Here is a 22,892-nt window from a genome sequence, read left to right on the forward strand (position 1 = left end):
TCCTTCCTTCCTTCCTTCCTTCCTTCCTTCCTTCCTTCCTTCCTTCCTTCCTTCCTTCCTTCCTTCCTTCCTTCCTTCCTTCCTTCCTTCCTTCCTTCCTTCCTTCCTTCCTTCCTTCCTTCCTTCCTTCCTTCCTTCCTTCCTTCCTTCCTTCCTTCCTTCCTTCCTTCCTTCCTTCCTTCCTTCCTTCCTTCCTTCCTTCCTTCCTTCCTTCCTTCCTTCCTTCCTTCCTTCCTTCCTTCCTTCCTTCCTTCCTTCCTTCCTTCCTTCCTTCCTTCCTTCCTTCCTTCCTTCCTTCCTTCCTTCCTTCCTTCCTTCCTTCCTTCCTTCCTTCCTTCCTTCCTTCCTTCCTTCCTTCCTTCCTTCCTTCCTTCCTTCCTTCCTTCCTTCCTTCCTTCCTTCCTTCCTTCCTTCCTTCCTTCCTTCCTTCCTTCCTTCCTTCCTTCCTTCCTTCCTTCCTTCCTTCCTTCCTTCCTTCCTTCCTTCCTTCCTTCCTTCCTTCCTTCCTTCCTTCCTTCCTTCCTTCCTTCCTTCCTTCCTTCCTTCCTTCCTTCCTTCCTTCCTTCCTTCCTTCCTTCCTTCCTTCCTTCCTTCCTTCCTTCCTTCCTTCCTTCCTTCCTTCCTTCCTTCCTTCCTTCCTTCCTTCCTTCCTTCCTTCCTTCCTTCCTTCCTTCCTTCCTTCCTTCCTTCCTTCCTTCCTTCCTTCCTTCCTTCCTTCCTTCCTTCCTTCCTTCCTTTCTCAGGGCATTGAGGGTTAAGTGACTTGCCCAGGGTCACACAGCTAGTAATTGTCAAGTGTCTGAGGCTGGATTTGAACTCAGGTCCTCCTGAATCCTGGGCCACTTGCTTTATCCACTGCACCACCTAGCTGCCCCTTAGTTTTCTTTTTTCTTCAGAGCTTCTTGGCAAAACCCAAAAGAACCATTATGATCATTCATATCTTACATTTCAAAATGTGAGACTGGTAGGTAATCATATTCCTTAATCAGAAAATATTTCTACTCTGCTTGCCTGACTCCATATTCTCCCTTTTCAATATTTGCTTTATGTCTTTGGAAGTTGGTGACTTGTACTTTTTAAAACCTTATATTGAGTTCTCATTTATTAGTCACCAAAAACTTTTGAATTCTTTCATTCTGGTGTATCTATTTTCTATTTTTTCCTTAATAGATTTATACTTCTCTTACATAAGCAGTAGAGAGCTAATAAAGATTTTTGAGCAGTATTTTATTCTTTCCAATTACATGTAAAGATAGTTTTCACCACCACCCCCCTTTTTTTGGGTAGGGCAGTGAGGGTTAAGTGACTTGTCCAGGGTCACACAAGTAGTCAGTGTCAAGTGTCTGAGGCTGGATTTGAACTCAGGTCCTCCTGAATCCACGGCCAGTGCTTTATCCACTGTGCCATCTAGTTGCCCCCTCAACATTCATTTTTGTAGGATTTTGAGTTCCAAATTTTTCTCCTTACCTTTCCCCTCCCCAAGACAGTAAGCAATCTTATATAGGTTATATATGTACAATCATGTTAAACGTTTCCACATTAGTCATGTTGTGAAAGAAGAATTAGAACAAAAGGAAAAAAATCACAAGAAAGAAAACAAAATTAAAAAACCCCAATAAGTAAAGTGAAAAATAGTATGCCTTAATCTGCATTCAGACTCCTTAGTTCTTTTTTTCTGGATGTGGAGAGCATCATGAATCTTTTGGAATTGTCTTGGATCTTTGTATTTCTGAGAAGAGCTAAGTCTATTACAGTTGATCATCACAAAATGTTGTGTTGTACAATGTTCTCTTGGTTCTGTTCATTTCATTTAGCATCAGTTCATGTAAGTCTTTCCAGGTTTTTCTGAAATCTGCCAGCTCATAATTTCTTATAGCACAATAGTATTCCATTAAATTCATATACCACAACTTGTTTAGACACTCCCAGATTGATGGATACCCCCTCAATTTCCAATTCTTTGTCATCACAAAAAGAGCAGTTATAAATATTTTTGTACATGTGGGTCCTTTGCCCTTTTTTATGATCTCTTTTGGATATAGACTGAATAGTGGTAGTGCTAAGTCAAAGGTTATGTACAACCTTTTGGGCATAGTTCAAATTGCTCTCCAGAATGGTTGGATCAGTTCACAACTCCACCAACAATGCATTAGTATTCCAATTTTCCCACATCTTCTCCAACATTTTTCATTTTCCTCTTTTGTCATATTAGCCAATCTGATAGAGCATCACCCCTGGAGTCAGAATGACCCTTAGCACCTGTGGAATGTTCATGTTTAGAAAACTTGTTTAGAAAATTCTAAACTATTTTTTTTAATTTAGGAAACTTAGTAATGAGTATATGTTGCAGCTTAAAATTGAATTTAATGTTGGGAGAAGGTAATTACAACACAGAACAATCACTATTCTCAAGTTGCTTACATTTAACTGGTGTGTGGGGGGAATTAAACATGCATACCACTAAGGAAGTACAGAATATAAATACAATATTGCTAATTCTTGGACGAAGTTGCGCCTCAGCTGGACTTTGAAGGTAGCTAAAACTTTTTCTTTTTTTTTTTTTTTTTGAACTAAGTGTTTATTTATTTGCTATTTCTTGGAGTTTATTTTTTTCTTTTTAAGAAATAACATTTTTATATAAAATTTTGGGCTCCAAATTTTATCCTTCCCCTCCCCCATCCCTGAGGCGGTAAGCAATCAGATATAGGTTATACATGTGCAATTATGTAAAATATTACCTTATTAGTCATTTTATAGAAGAAAATGAATAAAAGAAAAAAATGAAAGAACGTTAAAAATAGCATGTCCAATCAATATCAGTTCTTTCTTTGGAAGTAGATATAGTAGGCTTCATCATCAGTCCTTTCGGATTGTCTTGGATCACAGTTCTTCACTAAACAATATTGCTGTCACTATGCACAGTGTTCTCTTGGTTCTGCTCACTTCACTATACATTAGTTCATACAGGTCTTTCCAGGCCTTTCTGAAATCATCCTGCTTGTCATTTCTTCGAGCACAATAATGTTCCATCACCATCACATACCACAGTTTGTTTAGTCATTCCCCAATTGATGAGCATTCCTTTGATTTCCAATTCTTAGCCACCACAAAAAGATAAGCTAAAACTTTTATGAGACCAAGGTAAGGAGGATGTGCATTAAAGAAAGGTAGAACCATCATAGTAAGATCATGGAGATAGGAGGCAAAGTGTAGTGAATAGAGAATGGACTAGATTATAATTATTTTAATATCTTATTAATATCTTAGTTTTGATACAAGTATGTATTTAATTGACTTTTTACCCCCACTAAAGATTTTGAAGATTAAAGAAAAGAAAGATATGATTATAGGCATATAAGGGAAGAAGTATATTAGAACATTTAAGTAAGATGAAATTATAACACTTTTATATGGATATGTCTTGTAGCTTGCAATATTTGCAATTTTCCTATTAGAAAATGGAAGCTTTTAATAAAAGCTACATCTCTTGGGTTTTGTTAAAATATTATGATTACATTACTTGAATTAGTGTTAATCTCCAAGTTTTTCTTTAATATGATAATATTTATAATATAATTTTTGAGAACCTTTTAGCTCAATGTATGTTGATTTGAAAAAAATGTATTATATGTTATTTTTAATTTTAATATTCAAAGGCTGCAAGCTTGGAATGGAAGAATAAGGAGAACCAAGACACTGGGTTTAAATTTCTCTTTACTTTGTTTCGAAAGTATTATCTACCCCATTTGTTTCCATCATTTACAAAATTAACAAACCTCTACAAGCCTGTCCTAGGTAAGTAGTGTTTTTAGCCACTTATACTGCATTTTTAATAGTTTCCTTCAGCATCATTGTAAAAATCTTTTTAACTAAAAATGTAACTGTTCAAATATTAAAAGGTTAAATAAGCTATATACTTTTTAACCTCTACTTTTAAAGAATTTCCCAATAAATTGCATCTTTTATTCTTCTAAGATTTAAATTATTCATACTCTCACAAGGGAGCTCAAGTAATCCAAAAATAATTTATATTTGGTTTGGAATGTATTACTTTTGGCTATAATTTTACTTCCTTTAGGGAATATTAAAATTAGTTTTCATTTCCTATGCATCCCATAGCAGGTGATAGAATATTGTGATTTAAGGAAATCAACTCAGGATTAAAATTTGTGGTTAAAAAGTGGATAAATTGCCCATAATAAAATTCCAGAACTGCCTGTCTTGTTATGGAGAGCATGAATACATCTAATCTGCACTAAAAGCAGTAACTTTGGCAGTAGGGAGGGAGGGAAGCTTGTGCATGCATGTGTCTTTGTGTGTGTGTATGTGTGTGTATGTGAATATCTACATGCTAACTGGTTTCATGCATTGAGACAGATATTAGAAATATAAACACATAACTGATCTAGCTTTCAAAGTTTTCCACATGAAATTTGAGGAGGCCCTAGGGCTAAGGGCAGATCTCAGAAATCCTTATTGTGTGCTCACCCTTTCATTTCTACTCTAGACATTTTTATACCTGTGAAATTTAAAATTAATAGTAAAGGTACTTTTGAAAATAAATAATAAAGAGATATCATGCAGTTTGAAATGTATATGCATGAGGTACTGGTGGTGGTTGGGAAGGTTGCAGGGGGCTGGGGTGGAAGTAGTCTATCCTCTTGATATTCATGGAATTATGTAATGTGCATTTAGACATTGGGATATTTATAGGAAGAGAAGGGAAAATGTTATTTGGAGATTAGATCCTTTTTTTTTTTTTCCGGGGCAATGGGGGTTAAGTGACTTACCCAGGGTCACACAGCTAGTAAGTGTCAAGTGTCTGAGGCCAGATTTGAACCCAGGTACTCCTGAATCCAGGGCCGGTGCTTTATCCACTGCGCCACCTAGCCGCCCCCTGGAGATTAGATCTTGATTAGCTTTTCTGGTGTAGTGGAAAGAATGCTTACCTGAGATCCTCAAGATCTGTTTTCTTATCCCAACTTTGATATGAACTTGCTGAATAACCTTATGTCAGTAACTTTGCCTTCCTCTTTCCTAGTTTCGCTATCTGTAAAATATGGGGATTAGACTAGATGATCTCTAATGTGACTTTAATGTGACTTCTAAAATCTCTTTCTGGAGTTTTTTCTTGCTCTCTCTCTGTGATTGGAGATGTGTAGCTGAGGTGTTACTTACCTATTATTGCATTTTTGTACTGTCAATTTAAAAAAAATGCATTTGCTGAAAGCTTTGTTTCTTGTGAAATGACAGATCCTATATCCAGGTATGATTGTAATCATATTCAGAAAAATTATCATGGTAGATAACTGTATATTTCAGGTATTATCTCAAAGTTATTTACATATTTAGATCTACTATAGAGGAGAAAAGGGATGATATATATATATTTGGCTAACATTCTAGAAGGTTTGCTAGATTAAAAATAAAACAAAAATTTCAAAGTTGTATCATTCAGTGATTAGGTGAAATTCTTTCCATTTTAATAGACTCTACTGCCAGCAAAAATGTTAGAAAATTAAAAATGAATAAAAGTGGTTAGTGTATTTTATTAGGTGCTTAACTTTTAGGTCTTAAGAAGGGCTTAAAGATACAGTAACTATAATTTTATTTTTTTCATTATATTCTCAGAATTTTACAAAATATTTTAAAATATTTAATAGTTTTGCTTCAACAGTCATAAGAAGTAGTTTTATTAATTATAATAACAACAAGATCATAGATTTAGATCTTTAAAAGGCCTTTTAGGCCCGTTTCATTTTACAGATGAGGAAACACAAGAAAAATTAAATGACTTGTTCAGGGTCATGTATCTGGAATGTGTCTAATCACAAAACCTCCATGACAACAAGTCTAGTCCTCTTCCCACTAATCCATACTACTTTTCTCTATATTGTATGTTAGCAACATATATGGATTTTTTTTTGCCTGAATCTGTAGTTTTAATTTGTGTAAATACCTTCTTTCAGGGAAACCACATGTACCGATATCGATCAGAAACTGCTCTCAAACTTTGTGTTTTTGAGAGTTATTTGGGTCCTTGAGAGTTGAGGTCATTTGCCTAGGCTATCAATGACAGTGTTACTACATACATTGTATTCATATCCCCAGCACCTAACACAGCGCCTATCATATAGCACTTAAAAATGCTTATTGAATGATGTATTAGAAGTGGAACTTGAGGGGCAGCTAGGTGGTGCAGTGGATAGAACATCGGCCCTGGATTCAGGAAGACCTGAGTTCAAATTCGGCCTCAGACACTTGACACTTACTAGCTGTGTGACCCTGGGCAAGTCACTTAATCCCTATTGCCTCACCAAAAAAAAAAAAAAAAGAAGTGGAACTTGAGCCTAGGTCTTTCTAGTTCCAAGACTGATTCCCAACAATGCCATGTTACCTATACTGTTTGTATTGCTACAACAGATGGTCTTTAGATGTAAAACAATATAGGCTAAAACCAGATAATTTAGGTGCAAAATTATTTCTTGACCAGAATCTAATATGGAGAAAATGACAGTGCTACCAAAAAGTACTGCTTTAAAAAATGGGATTTGGGAATCAAGAAATCTTTACACCAAATCAGTATAACAGTTTTCTAATTTAGATAGATGGATCAAATGCAAATATTTCTTTTCACTTTTGTTTGTGGTTTACTTAACCAAATTTTGTACTCTTTTACATTACCAGACATCCCCCATTCAAGACCAAAACCATTATATGTTACTGCAACTCGAAACAATGAAAATACTTATAGCACAAAAATTCCATATATGGCAGCCCGTGTTGCTTTTATTAAGTGGATTGTAACATTCTTTCTGGAAAAGAAATACCTAACTACAGCTCAGAACACTAAAAATGGAGGAGAAGTATTGCCTAAAATCATCCAGGTATTTTACTAATCACTTGTTTTCAATTTCTTATTTTTTTAGCCAAGAAGCATAAACCGCCAAAATAAATGGATTGAATTTTTTTGTGAGGTAGACTGACTGGTCTGAAAACTATAAACAGTTATTACAAAGTTGTGCTGTTATGCACTACTCAGTGTTTATTTAGAAAGACCAGTCCCTCTCTTGAGCAAATTTTACATTTTCAAATATTATCTGATTCTTCCTTGGTTCTAGAATGTTTGTTAGGCTACAAAATTGTCATAGCTAAAGGTTGCTGGTGTTTTCTGTCATTTGACAAATCCCTCTGCCAGAACTGAGAAAATAATGTAGTTTTTGAAATATCTTTTATTAGAAACATTCTTGAAATATATGCTTGAGTAAGATGTAAAGGGTAGACATCAAGTCAATAAATAGTTTCTTTATGCACAACAGTGTTATCTTGTATTATTTTTCACCTTTTATCTGGCTAATTCATCACATGATACTGAGGAGCTAGATAATAATCATTTGTAGTGTGGTACTTAACCTTTCCAGTGTGGACCATGTAATTTCCATGTTGCTAAAACAGAGAGTAGAAAGCTGGTTGGTGTGGTCATTTCCACCATTTGTAATTTAAAGTTTGCCCTAAACTGTTTTTGTACCCAGAGGATCTTACTTCATTGGTGAGCAGCTATGGGTTCCAAGGATACACGCTTCATTTTTAGTCCTTTATGTACATGTTTGTTTTCTCTTTCCCTTTATAAGCAACTAAAGGGGTCTAGAAAATTTTCTTAGCAAGAAGACATTTGATAGAGAGGGATGGCAATGAAGGGCAACACTGGTAAAGAAAATAAACTCTTTTGTAAACTCTTTTACAGAGAAGGATGTTGTAAGATCACAGCATCATTCCACAAAACAATGAGAAGCAGTAGAGGTAAAAATAAGTGTACAGAAAACTTGCAAAGAGACCTAATTAAGCCATATAATCCCAGGAGAATTTAAGAATGAAAATAGAAGGACAACAAGCCCATGAAAAAGATCTCTCAATTTATGCTTATTGAAAACTTTTCCTTATTTTTGGCAATGGAACTACTGCATTTGGACCCCAAATTCAAAGGCCCCCCAAGATCTTTTTGATTTTACTGTCACCTATTCCTGTGGATCAAATTATTTATCACTGGGTTATGGACTAAACATAAGGTTTTTGAGTCATTGTTTTTGCTTGGAGGCTCTTCATCCTCCACTTTATATAGTAACTCCAGCTGATTAACCATGTGTTCCACCTGCTTTTTTGTATTTATTATTTTATAGCTATAGAGTAACCTCAATGAGTTAATGATTTCCCTGAGAGATAAAGATAATTGGATTGGGGAAGGGATAGCTTGTAAATTAGATATTTGACAAGTAAAGTACAAGCTGTAAGAACTACTTGACTGTTCACTGAAACTGATTTTGGAATTAGAATTTTGATGATTTCCCATGAACCCTAAAATGACAGTTCATAGTAATCAGAATTCCTTTAAACAACAAATAATTTTAGTTTTAAAAAATGTGTTTTTATGTTTTGTAAGCTTTTTTTTTCAGTGAGTTGCAACTATTCTTTTCTAGAATGTTGGTGTAATGGTGCAAGAGAAAACCTCTGAGTTAGAAGTTAGTGGGCCATCTGAACAGGACAAAAATCATTCTAATAGCAGTACTTTGTCGGATCGAAGACTCAGCAATTCCAGCCTTTGTAGCATTGAAGAAGAGCATCGAACTGTGTATGAAATGGTTCAGCGAATTCTCTTATCCACTCGAGGTTATGTCAATTTTATCAATGAAATATTTCGTCAGGTTAGTGTATATATGGGATCTTTTGTGTTTAGAAGGGCTCTCAGCAATTTTGTTTCTCTATTAGATGATGATTCAAAAAAAAACTAAGGTGATGAAGCAACTAAATAGTGAGCCTTCTAATTTCTTCCTATTCAGTTTTTATTTCTGGAGATTTTATTTTTGAAGTGCCTTTTTACTACAACTGTTAAACACATAGACACACACACGTGTGTGTGTGTGTGTGTGTGTGTGTGTGTAGTGAATCACCTTCCAGGTTTTTTTACCTTGATTAAATGCTATAATATTGATGTAATGATATCTTTTTTTGTCCCTTTAACTTCCTTTAGTACTTCAAAAGATCCACTCTTTTATTGGTGTGAAGAATCCTTGTACTGATGCAGATTACAGTCTAAATGTCATAGTGATAGAGACACACTATATTTTAATGGGAGTGCGTTGACCTTGAAATCAGAAGACTTGGGTTCTGGTTCTGCCTATGACACTGAAACGATCTGTAATTGGAGGAAAACCATTTTACCTTGATCTTAAGTTTCCTCATCTATTAAATGGAGGGAATACTATTTATACTGTGTTACTCAGAGGGTTGCTGTGAGAAAACCAGTTAATGGACCTCAAAGTCATATATAAATATGAACTACTACTACTGCCCCTGTTTCCATCATCATCATTGCTATTAAAAACCCTTCATGAGCTATTCTAGCCAAAGAATTCATCCTGTGGTTGCTAACCTTTGGTGATGGGTCTCTTTGAAATCAGGGAGATTTGCTTTTGGGTCACACACATGTGCATGTATGTGTAAACACACACACACACACGCACGCCCTGGCCCAAATATCTATCCAAAGACTTTATCAAACCCCCAGAGCTCGCACTTGCCTTGCCTTGCCACATGTAGCATCTGAGAGTAGCTCTCGCAGAGCTTGCCCAGGCTTTCCTTAGCACATACTTATTAACCATGACGTCTAAAGAACATCTGCCAGACATTGACAGTGTAAAGATAGGTATGTCATAGGCCTTATTCTCAAGGAGCTTAAAGTTCTAATGGGGAAAAAAATGTCCCCAAATAATTATAATATAGGTAAGAGTGTGATACATGCACAGGAGGGGCCCAGGCAATGTGCTCTGAGACAGTTAATGAGGAACCTTTGAAAGTTTGGGGGTAGAGGAGTCATGTGATTAGAATGATACATAAAGATTTTTTTTCAGACTTTTATGAAAAATGTACTGGAGAAGGAGGTAGATTAAAAGAAGGAATACCAATTTTAGAGTAGTTATAGGTAGGAAAAGATGTGGCCACGTGCCAGGGTGATTTAGTAGTTTTTCAACTAAAAATAGGGAAGGATGCCAGTTATATTATGGAGGTAAAAATCATCAGGACCTTGGAACTGATTTATGTCTCAACTTAGGCATCATCCTTGACTCTTCACTATTTCTCACCTTTCATATAAAATCTTTTGCCAAACACCTATGCAACATCTCTTGAATAGAGGCCCCCTAATTCCAGGATCAAATGCAGAATGCTCTCTTTGGTGTTCAAAGCCCTTCATAACCTCACTGCCTCCTGCCTTTCTTGTTCTCTTATACCTCACTCCCTTCCACACACTCTTCAGTCCTGTGACACAGGCCTCCTGTATGTTCCAGGAACAAGTCGCTGCCTCATTTGGCTCTGGACATTTTCTCTGGCTCTCCCCTAGGTCTGACAGGCCCTCCCTTTTCATCTTCATCTACTGATTTCCTGGGCTCTCTTCAAGTCCCAACTAAACTTCCATCTCCTGTAGGAAACCTTCCCTAGCCCCTCTTCATTCCAGGGACTTCCCACTGTTAATTATTTTCTGTCTATCCTGTTTATAGTTTGTTTGTATATTATCTCCCTGGTAGATTGTGAGTTTTTTGGAGGCAGGGACTGTCTTTTGTTTGTTAATATATTTTTATTTACTAGTACTTAACATTTTTATTGATTGACTAATGAAAGGTTGATTCAAATATTATTCTCACAGCAGGAAAAACTTCTTTCCTTACTTGTTAAGATATAATCAGTTTCAGGGACATCTAGGTGGTGCAGTGGATAGAGCACCGGCCCTGGAGTCAGGAGGACCTGAGTTCAAATCTGGCCTCAGACACTTGACATTTACTAACCGTGTGACCCTGGGCAAGTCACTTAACCCCAATTGCCTCACCAAAAAGAAAAAAAAAGAAGATATAATCAATTTCATTTCTTTTGTGTGTGTTACTTTATCCCCCACACATTCAGTGCCTTTAACAATCTTAGAAAAAATATTCATGAAGAAAGACTTCAGGTTTCTAAATAGTCTATGTACATTTGTTTTTCTTTTCTTCATTTTGCATGGCGTCTGCCCATAGAATCTTTGCTCTATTCTTCTGAGACCACTTTCTTATTTATGCTACCAAGAATTAAGATGTATGTTGACTTATATTGAAAAATCTAGTTTATAGTATTTATGGAATTCTTCTATTTCTTCAACCTCCAACAGAGAGATTGGCAAATAAGCTGCTATTGTCTTTGTTATGGTCAGTTTACTAATGTACATTGCGGGTACTTGTGAATATTTATGAACATATGTTTTAAGTATAATTTTCTTTTTTTTATTTCAGGCATTTTTGTTGCCATCCTGTGACATATCTGTAACAAGAAAAGTGGTCAAAGTATATAGAAAGTGGATACTACAGGACAAACCTTTGTTCATGGAGGAACCTGATAAAAAAGATATTACCCAAGATGATGATGCACATTTGGGATTTTCAGTGACAGAGACAGATAATAAGCAGGTGCTATTTTATTTGCTATATTAGCTAGAAACACATTTTTAGTAGAAAATATATTGGCAAGTATCATTAAGTGTCTTATCTCCTATAAACTGTATTGCTTTTGAGACCTGTGAATGGTCAGACTGTGAGCTATTTCATAAAGATGCTTGAGCTTTCACAGAAGGAGCTCCAGGATTAGGATTCTAACTAACAAGTTATGGCAAACCATGTTTTTTTAATTAACTTTAATGCTGGTTGTTTAATAAAATAATTTCTTACCTTTATGTTTTACATGTGAATATTACATTTTTAATCTTTATGTTTATATAAGTGGAATTTGGGGTCATAGCCTCTAGACTTCAAAGAAAATGTTTTGCTAGAATGGTCTATATTACAGTGTCCAGATCAGTTTACTTGTTAAGCATCTGAGAAGAAGATTAGCAAGATAATGACAAAATAATAATTTCTAGTATCAGGTCCTAAAAGTCTTTCTAAAATACATGTAAAAGGGGGCAGCTAGGTGGCTCAGTGCTGAATTCAGGAGGACCTGAGTTCAAATTTGGCCTCAGACACATGACACTTACTAGCTGTGTGGCCCTGGGCAAGTTACTTAACCCTCACTGTCCCACAAAAAACAAAACAAATAAAATACATGTAAGAATTGTCATCATGAAGTTAAGATAGTAGAAATTATATGCCCCATGTGTTTGGTTTTTTTAGTGTTCCAGTCAGAAGTCATGTAGAGGGTACATTTATGCAGTACAGCATAGCACTGAAAAACAGCAGAATTTCCTAGGTTTTATTTAGATTTCTAACAAAATTGTTTCAAAAAATAGTCTGAGGTAAATTCTAAAAGAACATATTTTCATGGTGAATAATTTATTAAATACTTTGACATAATTATCTCTTCCACATTGTGGGTGATAGGGGCATAGCACCCCCGTGAACTGGAAAATCCTTGTACAAATTTTTGGCCCTCCTTTTGTACCACAGAGGAGGTCTGAATTATTAGGGTATTAAAAGATAAAATATGTTGATATTATATAATACTATACATATATCTTATGCATTTCTGAATTTCTAAATTTTTTCAGTGTCCTCTGCTGGCCTTCATATGTCATCTGTGGCTTTTGCAAAACTCCCCCCAAATTCCCATTTAATTACTTATGCTGACCTGTGATATATTGAAATTGATAGGGAAAGTCGTGATGTGGAAGGGATAATTGTATTTCTGAATAAAAGATGTATGTAGCTGTACCAATAACAATCTCTATTACTAACAGGCTTGATTTTTGAACAACTGGCCACATGACTGATAAATACACATGAATAAAAATGAATAAATACACATTTGTCTTTTTTGGGGGGGTGGGGGTGGGGCAATGAGGGTTAAGTGACTTGCCCAGGGTCACACAGCTAGTAAGTGTCAAGTGTCTGAGGCCAGATTTGAACTCAGGTCCTCTTGAATCCAGAGCCAGTGCTTTATCCACAGCGGCACCAGCTGCCCCCACATTTGTCATTTTGAAACCTTTGAATAATATTTACTACAGCTAGAGATAAAGACTTGGATTTATATATCTTTCTTCTACATTAAGTAGTTATTGTTTTTAAAAGGCCACAACTGAACATTCTGGTCACAAGCGATCTTCAAGCTGGGGACGAACTTACTCCTTTACTAGTGCTGTTAGCAGAGGCTGTGTATTAGAAGATGATAATAAGAATATTAAAGCTGGAGTCCAAGCTACACTACAGGTATGTGGCCAGACAAATCAAGTGAAGGATATCCAAGAAACATTATTTACCTTAAATATTTTATTATTGTGGCATAACTTCATTTTTATTATTGTTATCAACAGCTAATATTTTTCAGTACATAAAATTTGAAATGATCAACAACCAGAATCTATTAAATCCTCATTCTAACTCTTCCTTTAACCAACTACTGAGCTTTTTTCTTTTTTTCTAATGTGTAATTTTGCAGAATGAGTTATTATTGTTCAGTCATTTCAGTCACATCCAACTTTTTGTGACCTTTTTTGATGTTTTCTTGGCAAAGATACTGGAGTGGTTTGCCATTTCCTTTTCTGGCTCATTTTACAGATGTGGAAACTGAGGCAAACAGGGTTAAGTGATTTTCCCAGTGTCATACAGCTAGTAAGTATCTGAGACCAGATTTGAATTCATGAAGATGAGTCTTCCTGACTTCAGGCCCAGTATCTACTGTGCCAGCTAGCTGCCCTTATGGGGGAAGCTTACAAAAATATAATTTTGTTTGCAGAGGAAATTTGGTAGTGATGGGACTTATCATGTAACTCTTATTTGTCTGAGAAGTATTCTTGGAGCGTTTCCTGACTTCAGTACTTCACTACATTGTGACCTTAGGCAAGTCACCTAAGCTCTTTGAGAATCAGCTTCCTCATCTCTAAAACAAGAATAATAACATCAGTTCTGTCCACCTCACAGGGTAACTATGAGGAAAGTGCTCTGTAGAGCTATATAAATGTGAGTAATTATTATGTATTATAGATATTGTATATTATATATAATACATTATAACTATGACATATACATATTATAATGTTAGTATTTATTACTTTACATTCAGTGCATATGGGAGCCACCAAGGATAATCGTTTAATCTAACGGCCATCCAGCTGTACCCGAGTAGCCAAGTTCATGTGTTTAAGTAACTTCATTTAAAAATGTAAAAACAATCCTTAACTCACTAGGCTGTACAAAAGCAGGCAGCTGGTAGATTTCAGCTGTGGACAGTTGTTTGCCAACTCTTGATTTAGTCTGTGCCTTAATTTGTATGTCAGAATGCAAACAGTAGTTACTGTTACCAGTACCTTTAGATCACAGTATTTGGAGTTGGAATGCATAGTCCATCCCCCTCCCTTTAAGGATGAGGACACTGAGACCCAGTGACAATGGCCTCCTTGCTGTTCCTGGCATAGTCTGTCCCATATCTTGAACCTAGGCATTTTCACTGGCTGTCCCTCATACTTGGATTTCTTTCCCTTTACATTTCTGCCTGTTGGCTTTTCTGGCTTCCTTAAAGTCCTAGTTAAGATCTCACCTACTAGAGGAAGCCTTTCCTGATCCTCCTTAATTCAAGCACTTTCACTCTGTTGATTTTCTGCATTTTATCCTTTATGTTGCTTGTTTGTACATAGTTGTTTACACATTGTATCCCCCATTAGATTGTAAGCTTTTTGAGGGCAGGGAATGTCTTTTGTCTTTCTTTGTAGTCTCATTGCTTAATTAGCAGTTTAGTAGATGCTTAATAAATGTTTACTGACTGACTGCAGTGACTTGCCCAAAGTCACAATTAGGGTTAGAACTCAATTCTTCTGACTCCAAATTCAGTATTCTTTTGAGTGCCCTATGATAGTGGTTTTGTAAGTTAAAGTATTTCTATCTTAAAAGTTGTTTAGGCCATATTTATGTACCAGATAATAGCTTTCTTGAAGATGTCAAAATCATCTAAATAGAATATCTTTTAAAAAGAACTGATAATTAGAAATTAAATGGTAGTGTGACCTCAACCAAACAAAAGTTTTCTTGTAAATATATTAAAAGTATTTAAATTCTGTACATCCCAGTGAGGCAGCATACATAAAATCTAGAGGAAAAAAGCTTGAAGATAAGTAGAATTTTTGATGATTGCTTGAATTTATAAGTAATGTTTTTCTGCTCAAAAAGCATTTTTCTTGCCATTCTGCAGGTACTTGGATTCATTATAAAATTATATTCTCAGATTAACAAGTAATTTCATATTCTAGGATAAAATAAGCACCCTACTGTCTTACTCTTGCCTACCTTCTGCTTCATATTACTTTCCTTTAAGCACTGCCCATTACACTCCTCATTGCAATTACATCAAGCTATTAGCCATTTCCCAAGCATATTTATTTGTATTCTCAGTACTTAGCAGAGGTCTTTGTATATAGTAAACACAAGGCTTCACTTATTCTTTCAAAACTAGAGAATGTAACATATTAGCCTTTTTGACTTCAACTCTTGAATGGGGGTAGCTCTCTTCCTTTTCTCTTACTTGTATATTTCTTTTTAGACATTTTTGTTCTGCACTTTGAATCCCAAAGATCATTCTTGGTAGAAAGAAATACAATGAAAATAATAATCGAATAGCATCTTTGCTTTCTTTTTTTTTCGTCTGTTATCGTCCTAAATAACAGTCCTATCATTTGTTTGATTATCCTGTTTTTCCTGATTAGCTAAAAACAGTAGCAAAACTTTCTTATTGTCCAGCCTAAGCCATTTTTAAAGTGGTTTTCATGCTGGGCAAGTCACATACATTTCTCTGTCCCTTATCTATATTAACTTATCTATGAAATAGGGTTGGGGTCTATATCTTCTGGATCTATGAGTATCCTAAGCTTTAACTCCTGATTCTATTTTTTTTTTGCCTTTTTAAAAGTATTTAGAATTTTTTTCCCAAATTACATATAAAAAAATTTTAACATCAGTTTTTAAAACTTTGTATTCCAAATTTTCTTCCTCCCTCCCTCCTCACTGCCCCTTAAAAACTTAAGCAATTCAATATAAGTTATAAATGTGTAGTCATGCAAAAAATTTCCACATTAGGTTGTGAAAGAAAACAGACAAAAAAAAACTTTAGAAAAAGGAACTAACAAAATAATTATGCTTCAGTCTGTAGTCAGATACCATCAGTTTTTTCTCTGTGGATGGATTACATTTTTCATAAGTCCTTCAGAGTTGTTTTGGATCTGTATTGCCGAAAATAACTAAGTAATTCACAGCAAATCATCTTACAATATTGCTGTTATTTTGTATACAGTATATTTCACTTTGCATCAGCTCATTTAAGTCTCTCCAAGTTTTGCTGATAGCATCCTGCTCATCATTTCTTACAGAACAATAGTGTTCCATCATAATCTTATCCCACAATTTGTTCATCTATTCCCCAATTGATGGGCATCATCCCAATTTCAAATTCAGCTTTTTAAAAAAATCTCTTTTAGGATACCAACCTAGTGGTGGTATTGCTAGGTTGAAGAGTATGCATAGTTTTATAGCCCTTTGGCCTTAGTTCCAAATTGCTCATGTTTGAATCAGTTTGCAATTTTACCAAGAGTGTATTAATGTCTCATTTTCCCCATATCCCCTACAACATTTGTCATTTTCCTTTGCTGTGCTATTATCCTGATACAGTTTTTTTAGGTTCATACCATACTTCTGTATACATCCGCTGTTTCTGCCTTAATTCTTTCTTTTGTATGTGTTTTTTTTTTTAATCTGAGTTCCTAGGCTACTGCATTTGTCTCTCTAGACAGCTTTTTTTTACTACCCCACCCCAAATTTCATTCTCAAGAGCTTCCCCTCTCTTGGGATGACTTCTTTATAATTTTACTCCATGACAACCACCTTAAACTTCTTAACCCTGTGGAATGTTATCCTTACATCTAGAAAGCATGCCAGTTTATTTTGGCTACTCTGTTACAAATTCAAAGATGTGGTCATTTCCCTTCAGAGTTTCCACAATTGTTTCAGCCTTAGCAACCAGTTTCTCTTTATTGGCAATAATCAGATATGGAATAGAATTGTTCTCATGGTGGTTGGTTTTTTTGTCTTTTGATTCATGATACTTAAAGCAAGTTAGGAAATCAGTAGCTGTTGTGCTTTGGGCAGACAGAACGGCTGATGGGAGACTTTTGCTATGTACATATGCTACACCTTGTATCTTATCCCAAATGCCTTATTTGCTTCCTCTATTTGTTAAGGTCATCTGTGGTCTAATCCGAGCGCAGTCTTACTTCTTTTTCTTTCTCCATCCGTTTTCACCCAGGTCTTCTCCATCCAGTCAGTTAGAGGGTTCTCTGATTATGGAATGTACTCCTTTCTTACTTTAGTTTCATAGAATCTCTTGTTTACTTCAAAATACATCTTTGGTGTGATTTCCTTTATGACATCTCTCCTGGTCTCCTAAATTACTAGCGTTCACTACCTTTCTGCTTTTTATCACATTTTATACTTATTAACTTGTTTAGGTGGTATATCCCCCAGGAGAGTGTAAGCTCCTCAAGGACAAGTACTGTTTATTATTATTGGCAATAATATAGCTCTTTTAAGTTTGCAAAGTGTTGTACTTATAAAATCTCATTTGATCCTTGGAATAACTCTATGAGGTGGATCTTATTATTATCCTCATTTTACAAATGAGGAGAGGGAGGCAAACAGAAGTTAAATGAATTGTCCAGGATCACACAGATAGGAAGTATCTGAGATGGAATTTAAACTCTGGTTTTCTGGACTCCATGTTCATCAGTGGACTGAATCTTTTGGGTCCCAAGTAGTAAAACCAGATAATACAACAAACTAATTAAAGTCTTTGTTCATTTTATATGGGAAATTGCCTGTGTAGTTAGAATATAAACCTTTTACATGTCTGGACAATTTTTACTTAATAATTTTCTGAAAAAAGTAATCTAGTGAATGAATATTACCTAAGCAATTGCTGGAAAAATACCCCTTCTTAGTCATATTTAGTATTTTTAAAAGAATAGCGTGCCTTTGTCAGCAGTTGGGAGAATAGATATTGCTTTTAGATATATTCCTTTCCTTTTTTTTTCCCCAGATACCACAGATTATCTAAGGTTGATGAATTGTGAACAAGTTCCCTATTTTTTTCAAGCTCTGAAGAATTGAATAGTGTGAACTGTCTTTTGGATCTTTACCCCTGATTTGTTTTTAGTCACATGCATCCAAAATTTTGTAGTTCATTGTACCTGTTGAGCTTGGTACTTGTTAACTGCTTTCATTTGGAAAAAGTGGTCAAAACTCAGCATTGAAGCATCTTATTTAACAAACGTTAAATATCTATTATGTGTACAATATATCGTACTAGGCTGTAGGTAAAGAAAGTGCGACATGGTTTCTGTCCTCAGTATATTAGTTATTATTCTAATGTTTGATAAAGTGTCAAGTGTCTGAGAGGCTGGATTTGAACTCGGGTTCTCCTGAATCCAGAGCCTGTGCTTTATCCACTGCACCACCTAGCTGCCCCACAGATAAATATTTTATTTTAATTTTTTTTTTTTTAGTGAGGCAATTGGGGTTAAGTGACTTGCCCAGGGTCACACAGCTAGTAAGTGTTAAGTGTCTGAGGCCGGATTTGAACTCAGGTCCTCCTGACTCCAGGGCCGGTGCTTTATCTATCCACTGTGCCACCTAGCTGCCCCCACAGATAAATATTTTAAAAGCCATTCCATGATGTTTTTTATTTGGATTGCTAGTGTGTCACATTTTCATTTTATTTTAGAGGAATTAATTTATGATGTTAATAACTATATGATTTTAAAGTTTAAATAAACTACATTTTTAGGGATATATTTTAATTCTGTATTTTTCCTGCTGCTGTAAAAACTATCAGTATTCTAATAACATGGATTGGTAGACTGAAATAGATGTTTGTCCTTAAAAGAAGTTCCCTTTATTTAAGAAATTAAATTTCTTTTTTGTTTCAAATGTTGTTCTTAACAATGTTGCTTTTGCATTACCTGCTTCCTGATAGAGATGATGGAATCAAGTCCAAAAAAGACAATATACTTTTGTTTGCTTTTTTTTTTTTAAGTGAGGCAGTTGGGGTTAAGTGACTTGCCCAGGGTCACACAGCTAGTAAGTGTTAAGTGTCTGAGGCCGGATTTGAACTCAGGTACTCCTGACTCCAGGGCCGGTGCTCAATCCACTACACCACCTAGCTGCCCGGCAATATACTTTTGCATGTGGTCATTATGTGGATTTGTTTTGCTTGACTATTTACTTGAAATAAGGGTGTTTTTTTTCAACTTTTAATTTGAAGGAGGTTGGAAAGAGAGGGAGAAATAGTGATGCCAAAAAGAAGTTAGTAATTGAAACATTTTTAAAAAATGCACAGGAGTTCAGAAGTAATAACACAAGCATGGCAGTTTTGAAAATAACATGTTATTAAATTCTTGTACTTAAAAAAACCCCAAGAAGTATGAGATGGAGGTTCAAGATTTTATATATAATCCTTTCTCATATTCTGTTATGTATATGGAAATTATCTTTTCTGGTGCTTAATTTTGAAATAAAAATAAAAATAAATCTATTACTTTACAGGTATTTTTGACAAATTCTGCCAATGTCTTTTTATTGGAGCCATGTGCTGAAGTTCCCATGCTTTTAAAAGAGCAAGTTGATGCCTGTAAAGCTGTTTTGAGTATTTTTAGGCGCATGATAATGGAACTTGCAATGAACAAAAAGACATGGTAAGTTTAACTTTCAAAAAGTTGATGTGGTATGTTTTAATTTTTAATAGTAATTTTTTAATGGTAAAAATTTTTAAAATAAAATATTAAAATACAACTTTATTACCCATTATAAAAATCTGTAGTGAGTTCCTAATTAGTATTGAATAAGGGATTTCTGTAAATGATGAAGAATTCGAACACAATAGATAGTACCTTGGTTGTTCATAGTTTTTGAATAATGTTATTAGAAATGTTTTTGAATTGAGAATGACTAGATTATTATATATATACTTCCACCAAATATAAATTCTAATAAATATATATGTTCCATTAAAACCACATTAAATGGTTTTGTGAGCATTTAACCCAATACTTTATTATTATATACTTTAATATAATGTGTAAACTGAAAACAGTTCAATAGTTGCCTAAGATATTATGGACTAGTATGATTTTTATACTTATCTATTTTTGATAATTTTTTTAATGTTAGCAAGGAGACTTAACGAGGTATTTTAGATATGTTCTGGAAAAAAAATTTTTAGATTTAAAAAATGACAGAAAAATTTAAAACATTTTGTTAAAATCAAAATAATGTTATTATAGTGACCCAGATAACCTTTTCTGTTTTTCACTTTCTCCAAAGTAGTAATGTTTATAATTACTGTCTCTGCTCTCAAGAAACTTACATTCTAATTGGAAAGACAGTAGGGTTGAGCTGCAGGGCTTTTGGTAAGGCCTAGTGGTTCTAGCATAGTAGCAGGCTAAATGGCAAGACCAAGTGGTCCTTAAGCTACACCATCAGGTCAAATGGTAAAGGCTTGTACTCTGCCATTGTATCAGAATGATTTAAGTTGATAATTCATCTAGGTGAAGTGAGTGATCATGTGCACCCTGCTGATGGGGTTTTGGAGGGACCTAGGCTTATGATGATAGACCAACTACTTATTAGGTATTTCATAATGAATGCCTAAGATATCTTAAAGTCATCATATCCAGAAGATAACTCATTATCTTCCTTTCAGTTCACCTATCTTACATTTTCCTATTTTTGTCAAAGGTACCACCATTCTTTCAGTCTCCCAATTTGCCAGCTTCTGCATTAACCTTAACTCCTCCTTCTCCCTCATCCCATATATACAATCAGTTACTAAATGTCTTTCCACCACTAGACTATGTCTCCCATCCAATCCCCCCTTTTTTTTTTTGTGGGGCAGTGGGGGTTAAGTGACTTGCCCAAGGTCACACAGCTAGTAAGTGTCAAGTGTCTGAGGCCAGATTTGAACTCAGGTACTCCTGAATCCAGGGCCAGTGCTTTATCTACTGTACCACCTAGCTGCCCCCCAATCTCATCTTTTTACAGCAGTAATCATAAGGTTACTATATTCATCAGGAGAATCTTGTAGATTACTTGAATTTTGACTAATCATTTGGTAAAGTTTCTTATGCTATTCTTGTGAGAAAGATGGCGAGATAGAGTAAATAAGATAATATTGTTGAGTGAGTTTCTGGAACTGGTTTGAATGACTGGACCTAAAGAGTAATCATTAATGAATTGATATCAGTTTGGAAGGACACCTCTAGTGGTAAACTACAGGGATTCATCTTTGTCCCTGTGCTGTTTAATGGTTTTACCAATGACTTAAATAAAGATATAGATGGCAAACTTATTTGATAAGCAGATGACACAATACTGTGAGACATAGCTAACACTGGATAACAGTATTCCAAAATACTGACAGACTAGAATGTTGAGCCATATTTACTAAGATGAAATTAAATAGATCTAAATAAATTATTGTAATTACATTTGCATTAAAAAAGTCAGCATCTCAAGTATTATATAGAAACACATGGTGTGGCAGTAATTTTTCTAAATAGGATCTGGGGTTTAGTGGCCCAAAACCTGAAAATGTGATGAGTAATACTGTATTATGACAGCCAAGAAAGCCGTTGCAAACTTAGGTTTTCTTAAGAGAACCATAGTTTCCAGAAACCAGGAGGTGGTTGTCCTGCTATTCTGCTCTACCATGGTCACATCTGATGTGAAATATTATGTTGAGGTATGAACACTGCATTAGGAAACAAAAACATGGATAAGCCAGAGATCATTCAGAGAAGGATGTTGAAGAACATTGAATTCCTGCCAAATGCGACCTTTTTTTTAGCCTGGAGAAGAGATGGTAAGAATGAAATCTAATCATCAGATATTTGAAGGGCCATCATGTGGATGAGGATTAGATTTATTCTCCTTGGCAGCAGAAGGCAGAACTAGAAGAGGTAGAAGTAGTAAAGAGGTAAATTTAAGCTAAGGAAAAAAAAATCCTTAACAGTTGGAGGGAATGCCCCAAGGAGTGGGCTGTCTTGGGCTCGATGACCATGTTTGCAGGTGTATTGTAGAGAGGAATCTTGCTCCAATATGGTTTGGATTAGATGCTATTTGAGATCCTTTTGACTCAGATTCCATTATTCTGAGTCTCTAATTTTGTAATTACTCAATTATAGTTAAGAGGAGACTTGGAGAGGAAGAGAGCTACAAACATGATTACAAAATAAGATCTTTGAGGAAAGGTTAAAGAAAATTGAGTTTTTGAAAATTGAAGTTTACTAAGGTTTTCCTTCTTAGCTTTAATGCATTGAAAAGAAAATCCAAGGAATTCAATAGTGGATTTTCCTTAAAGAATCATAATCAGTTGGCTATTTCCACCATGATCAGAATAAGAAAGAAAATGGCAAAAAAAGAGAATGATTTAACTTGCTTTGAAAAAATTCTCAGATGAAAAATATTGTTAAATATGACTGCTGCTTTGTACTTATATGGTGATTTATGCTTTTAAAAGTTTTCTATGGGAGCAGCTAGATGGCGCAGTGGATAGAGCACTGGCTCTGGAGTCAGGAGTACATGAGTTCAAATCCGGCCTCAGACACTTAACACTTACTAGCTGTGTGACCCTGGGCAAGTCGCTTAACCCCAATTGCCTCACTAAAAAAAATTAAAAAATAAAAAATAAAAATATTTGATAGTAACCTTAATATCCACATACTAAAGAATCAATGGACATTTTCCATCCATATAAAGATGCACTATTACTAATATAAATGAAATATTTTGAGGTGTTTAAAAAAGTGTATTAGAACCAGTGTGTTCCCATTTTACCATTAGAATAGTTTG

At 35.1% G+C, this 22,892-nt stretch overlaps 1 protein-coding gene across 1 annotated transcript in view; it reads left to right on the forward strand.

The window, feature by feature from the left end:
• RALGAPA2 (Ral GTPase activating protein catalytic subunit alpha 2) overlaps positions 1 to 22,892 on the forward strand; it is a 409,525-nt gene that overhangs the window by 78,910 nt on the left and 307,723 nt on the right. Inside the window, 6 exon segments of the mRNA XM_043983629.1 lie at positions 3,657 to 3,795; positions 6,688 to 6,887; positions 8,475 to 8,699; positions 11,313 to 11,486; positions 13,080 to 13,217; positions 19,590 to 19,738. Of these exon segments, the coding sequence (XP_043839564.1) occupies positions 3,657 to 3,795; positions 6,688 to 6,887; positions 8,475 to 8,699; positions 11,313 to 11,486; positions 13,080 to 13,217; positions 19,590 to 19,738 (1,025 nt within the window).

Source organism: Dromiciops gliroides, chromosome 2 (genome assembly GCF_019393635.1).
Source record: "Dromiciops gliroides isolate mDroGli1 chromosome 2, mDroGli1.pri, whole genome shotgun sequence".
Taxonomy (NCBI): domain Eukaryota; kingdom Metazoa; phylum Chordata; class Mammalia; order Microbiotheria; family Microbiotheriidae; genus Dromiciops; species Dromiciops gliroides.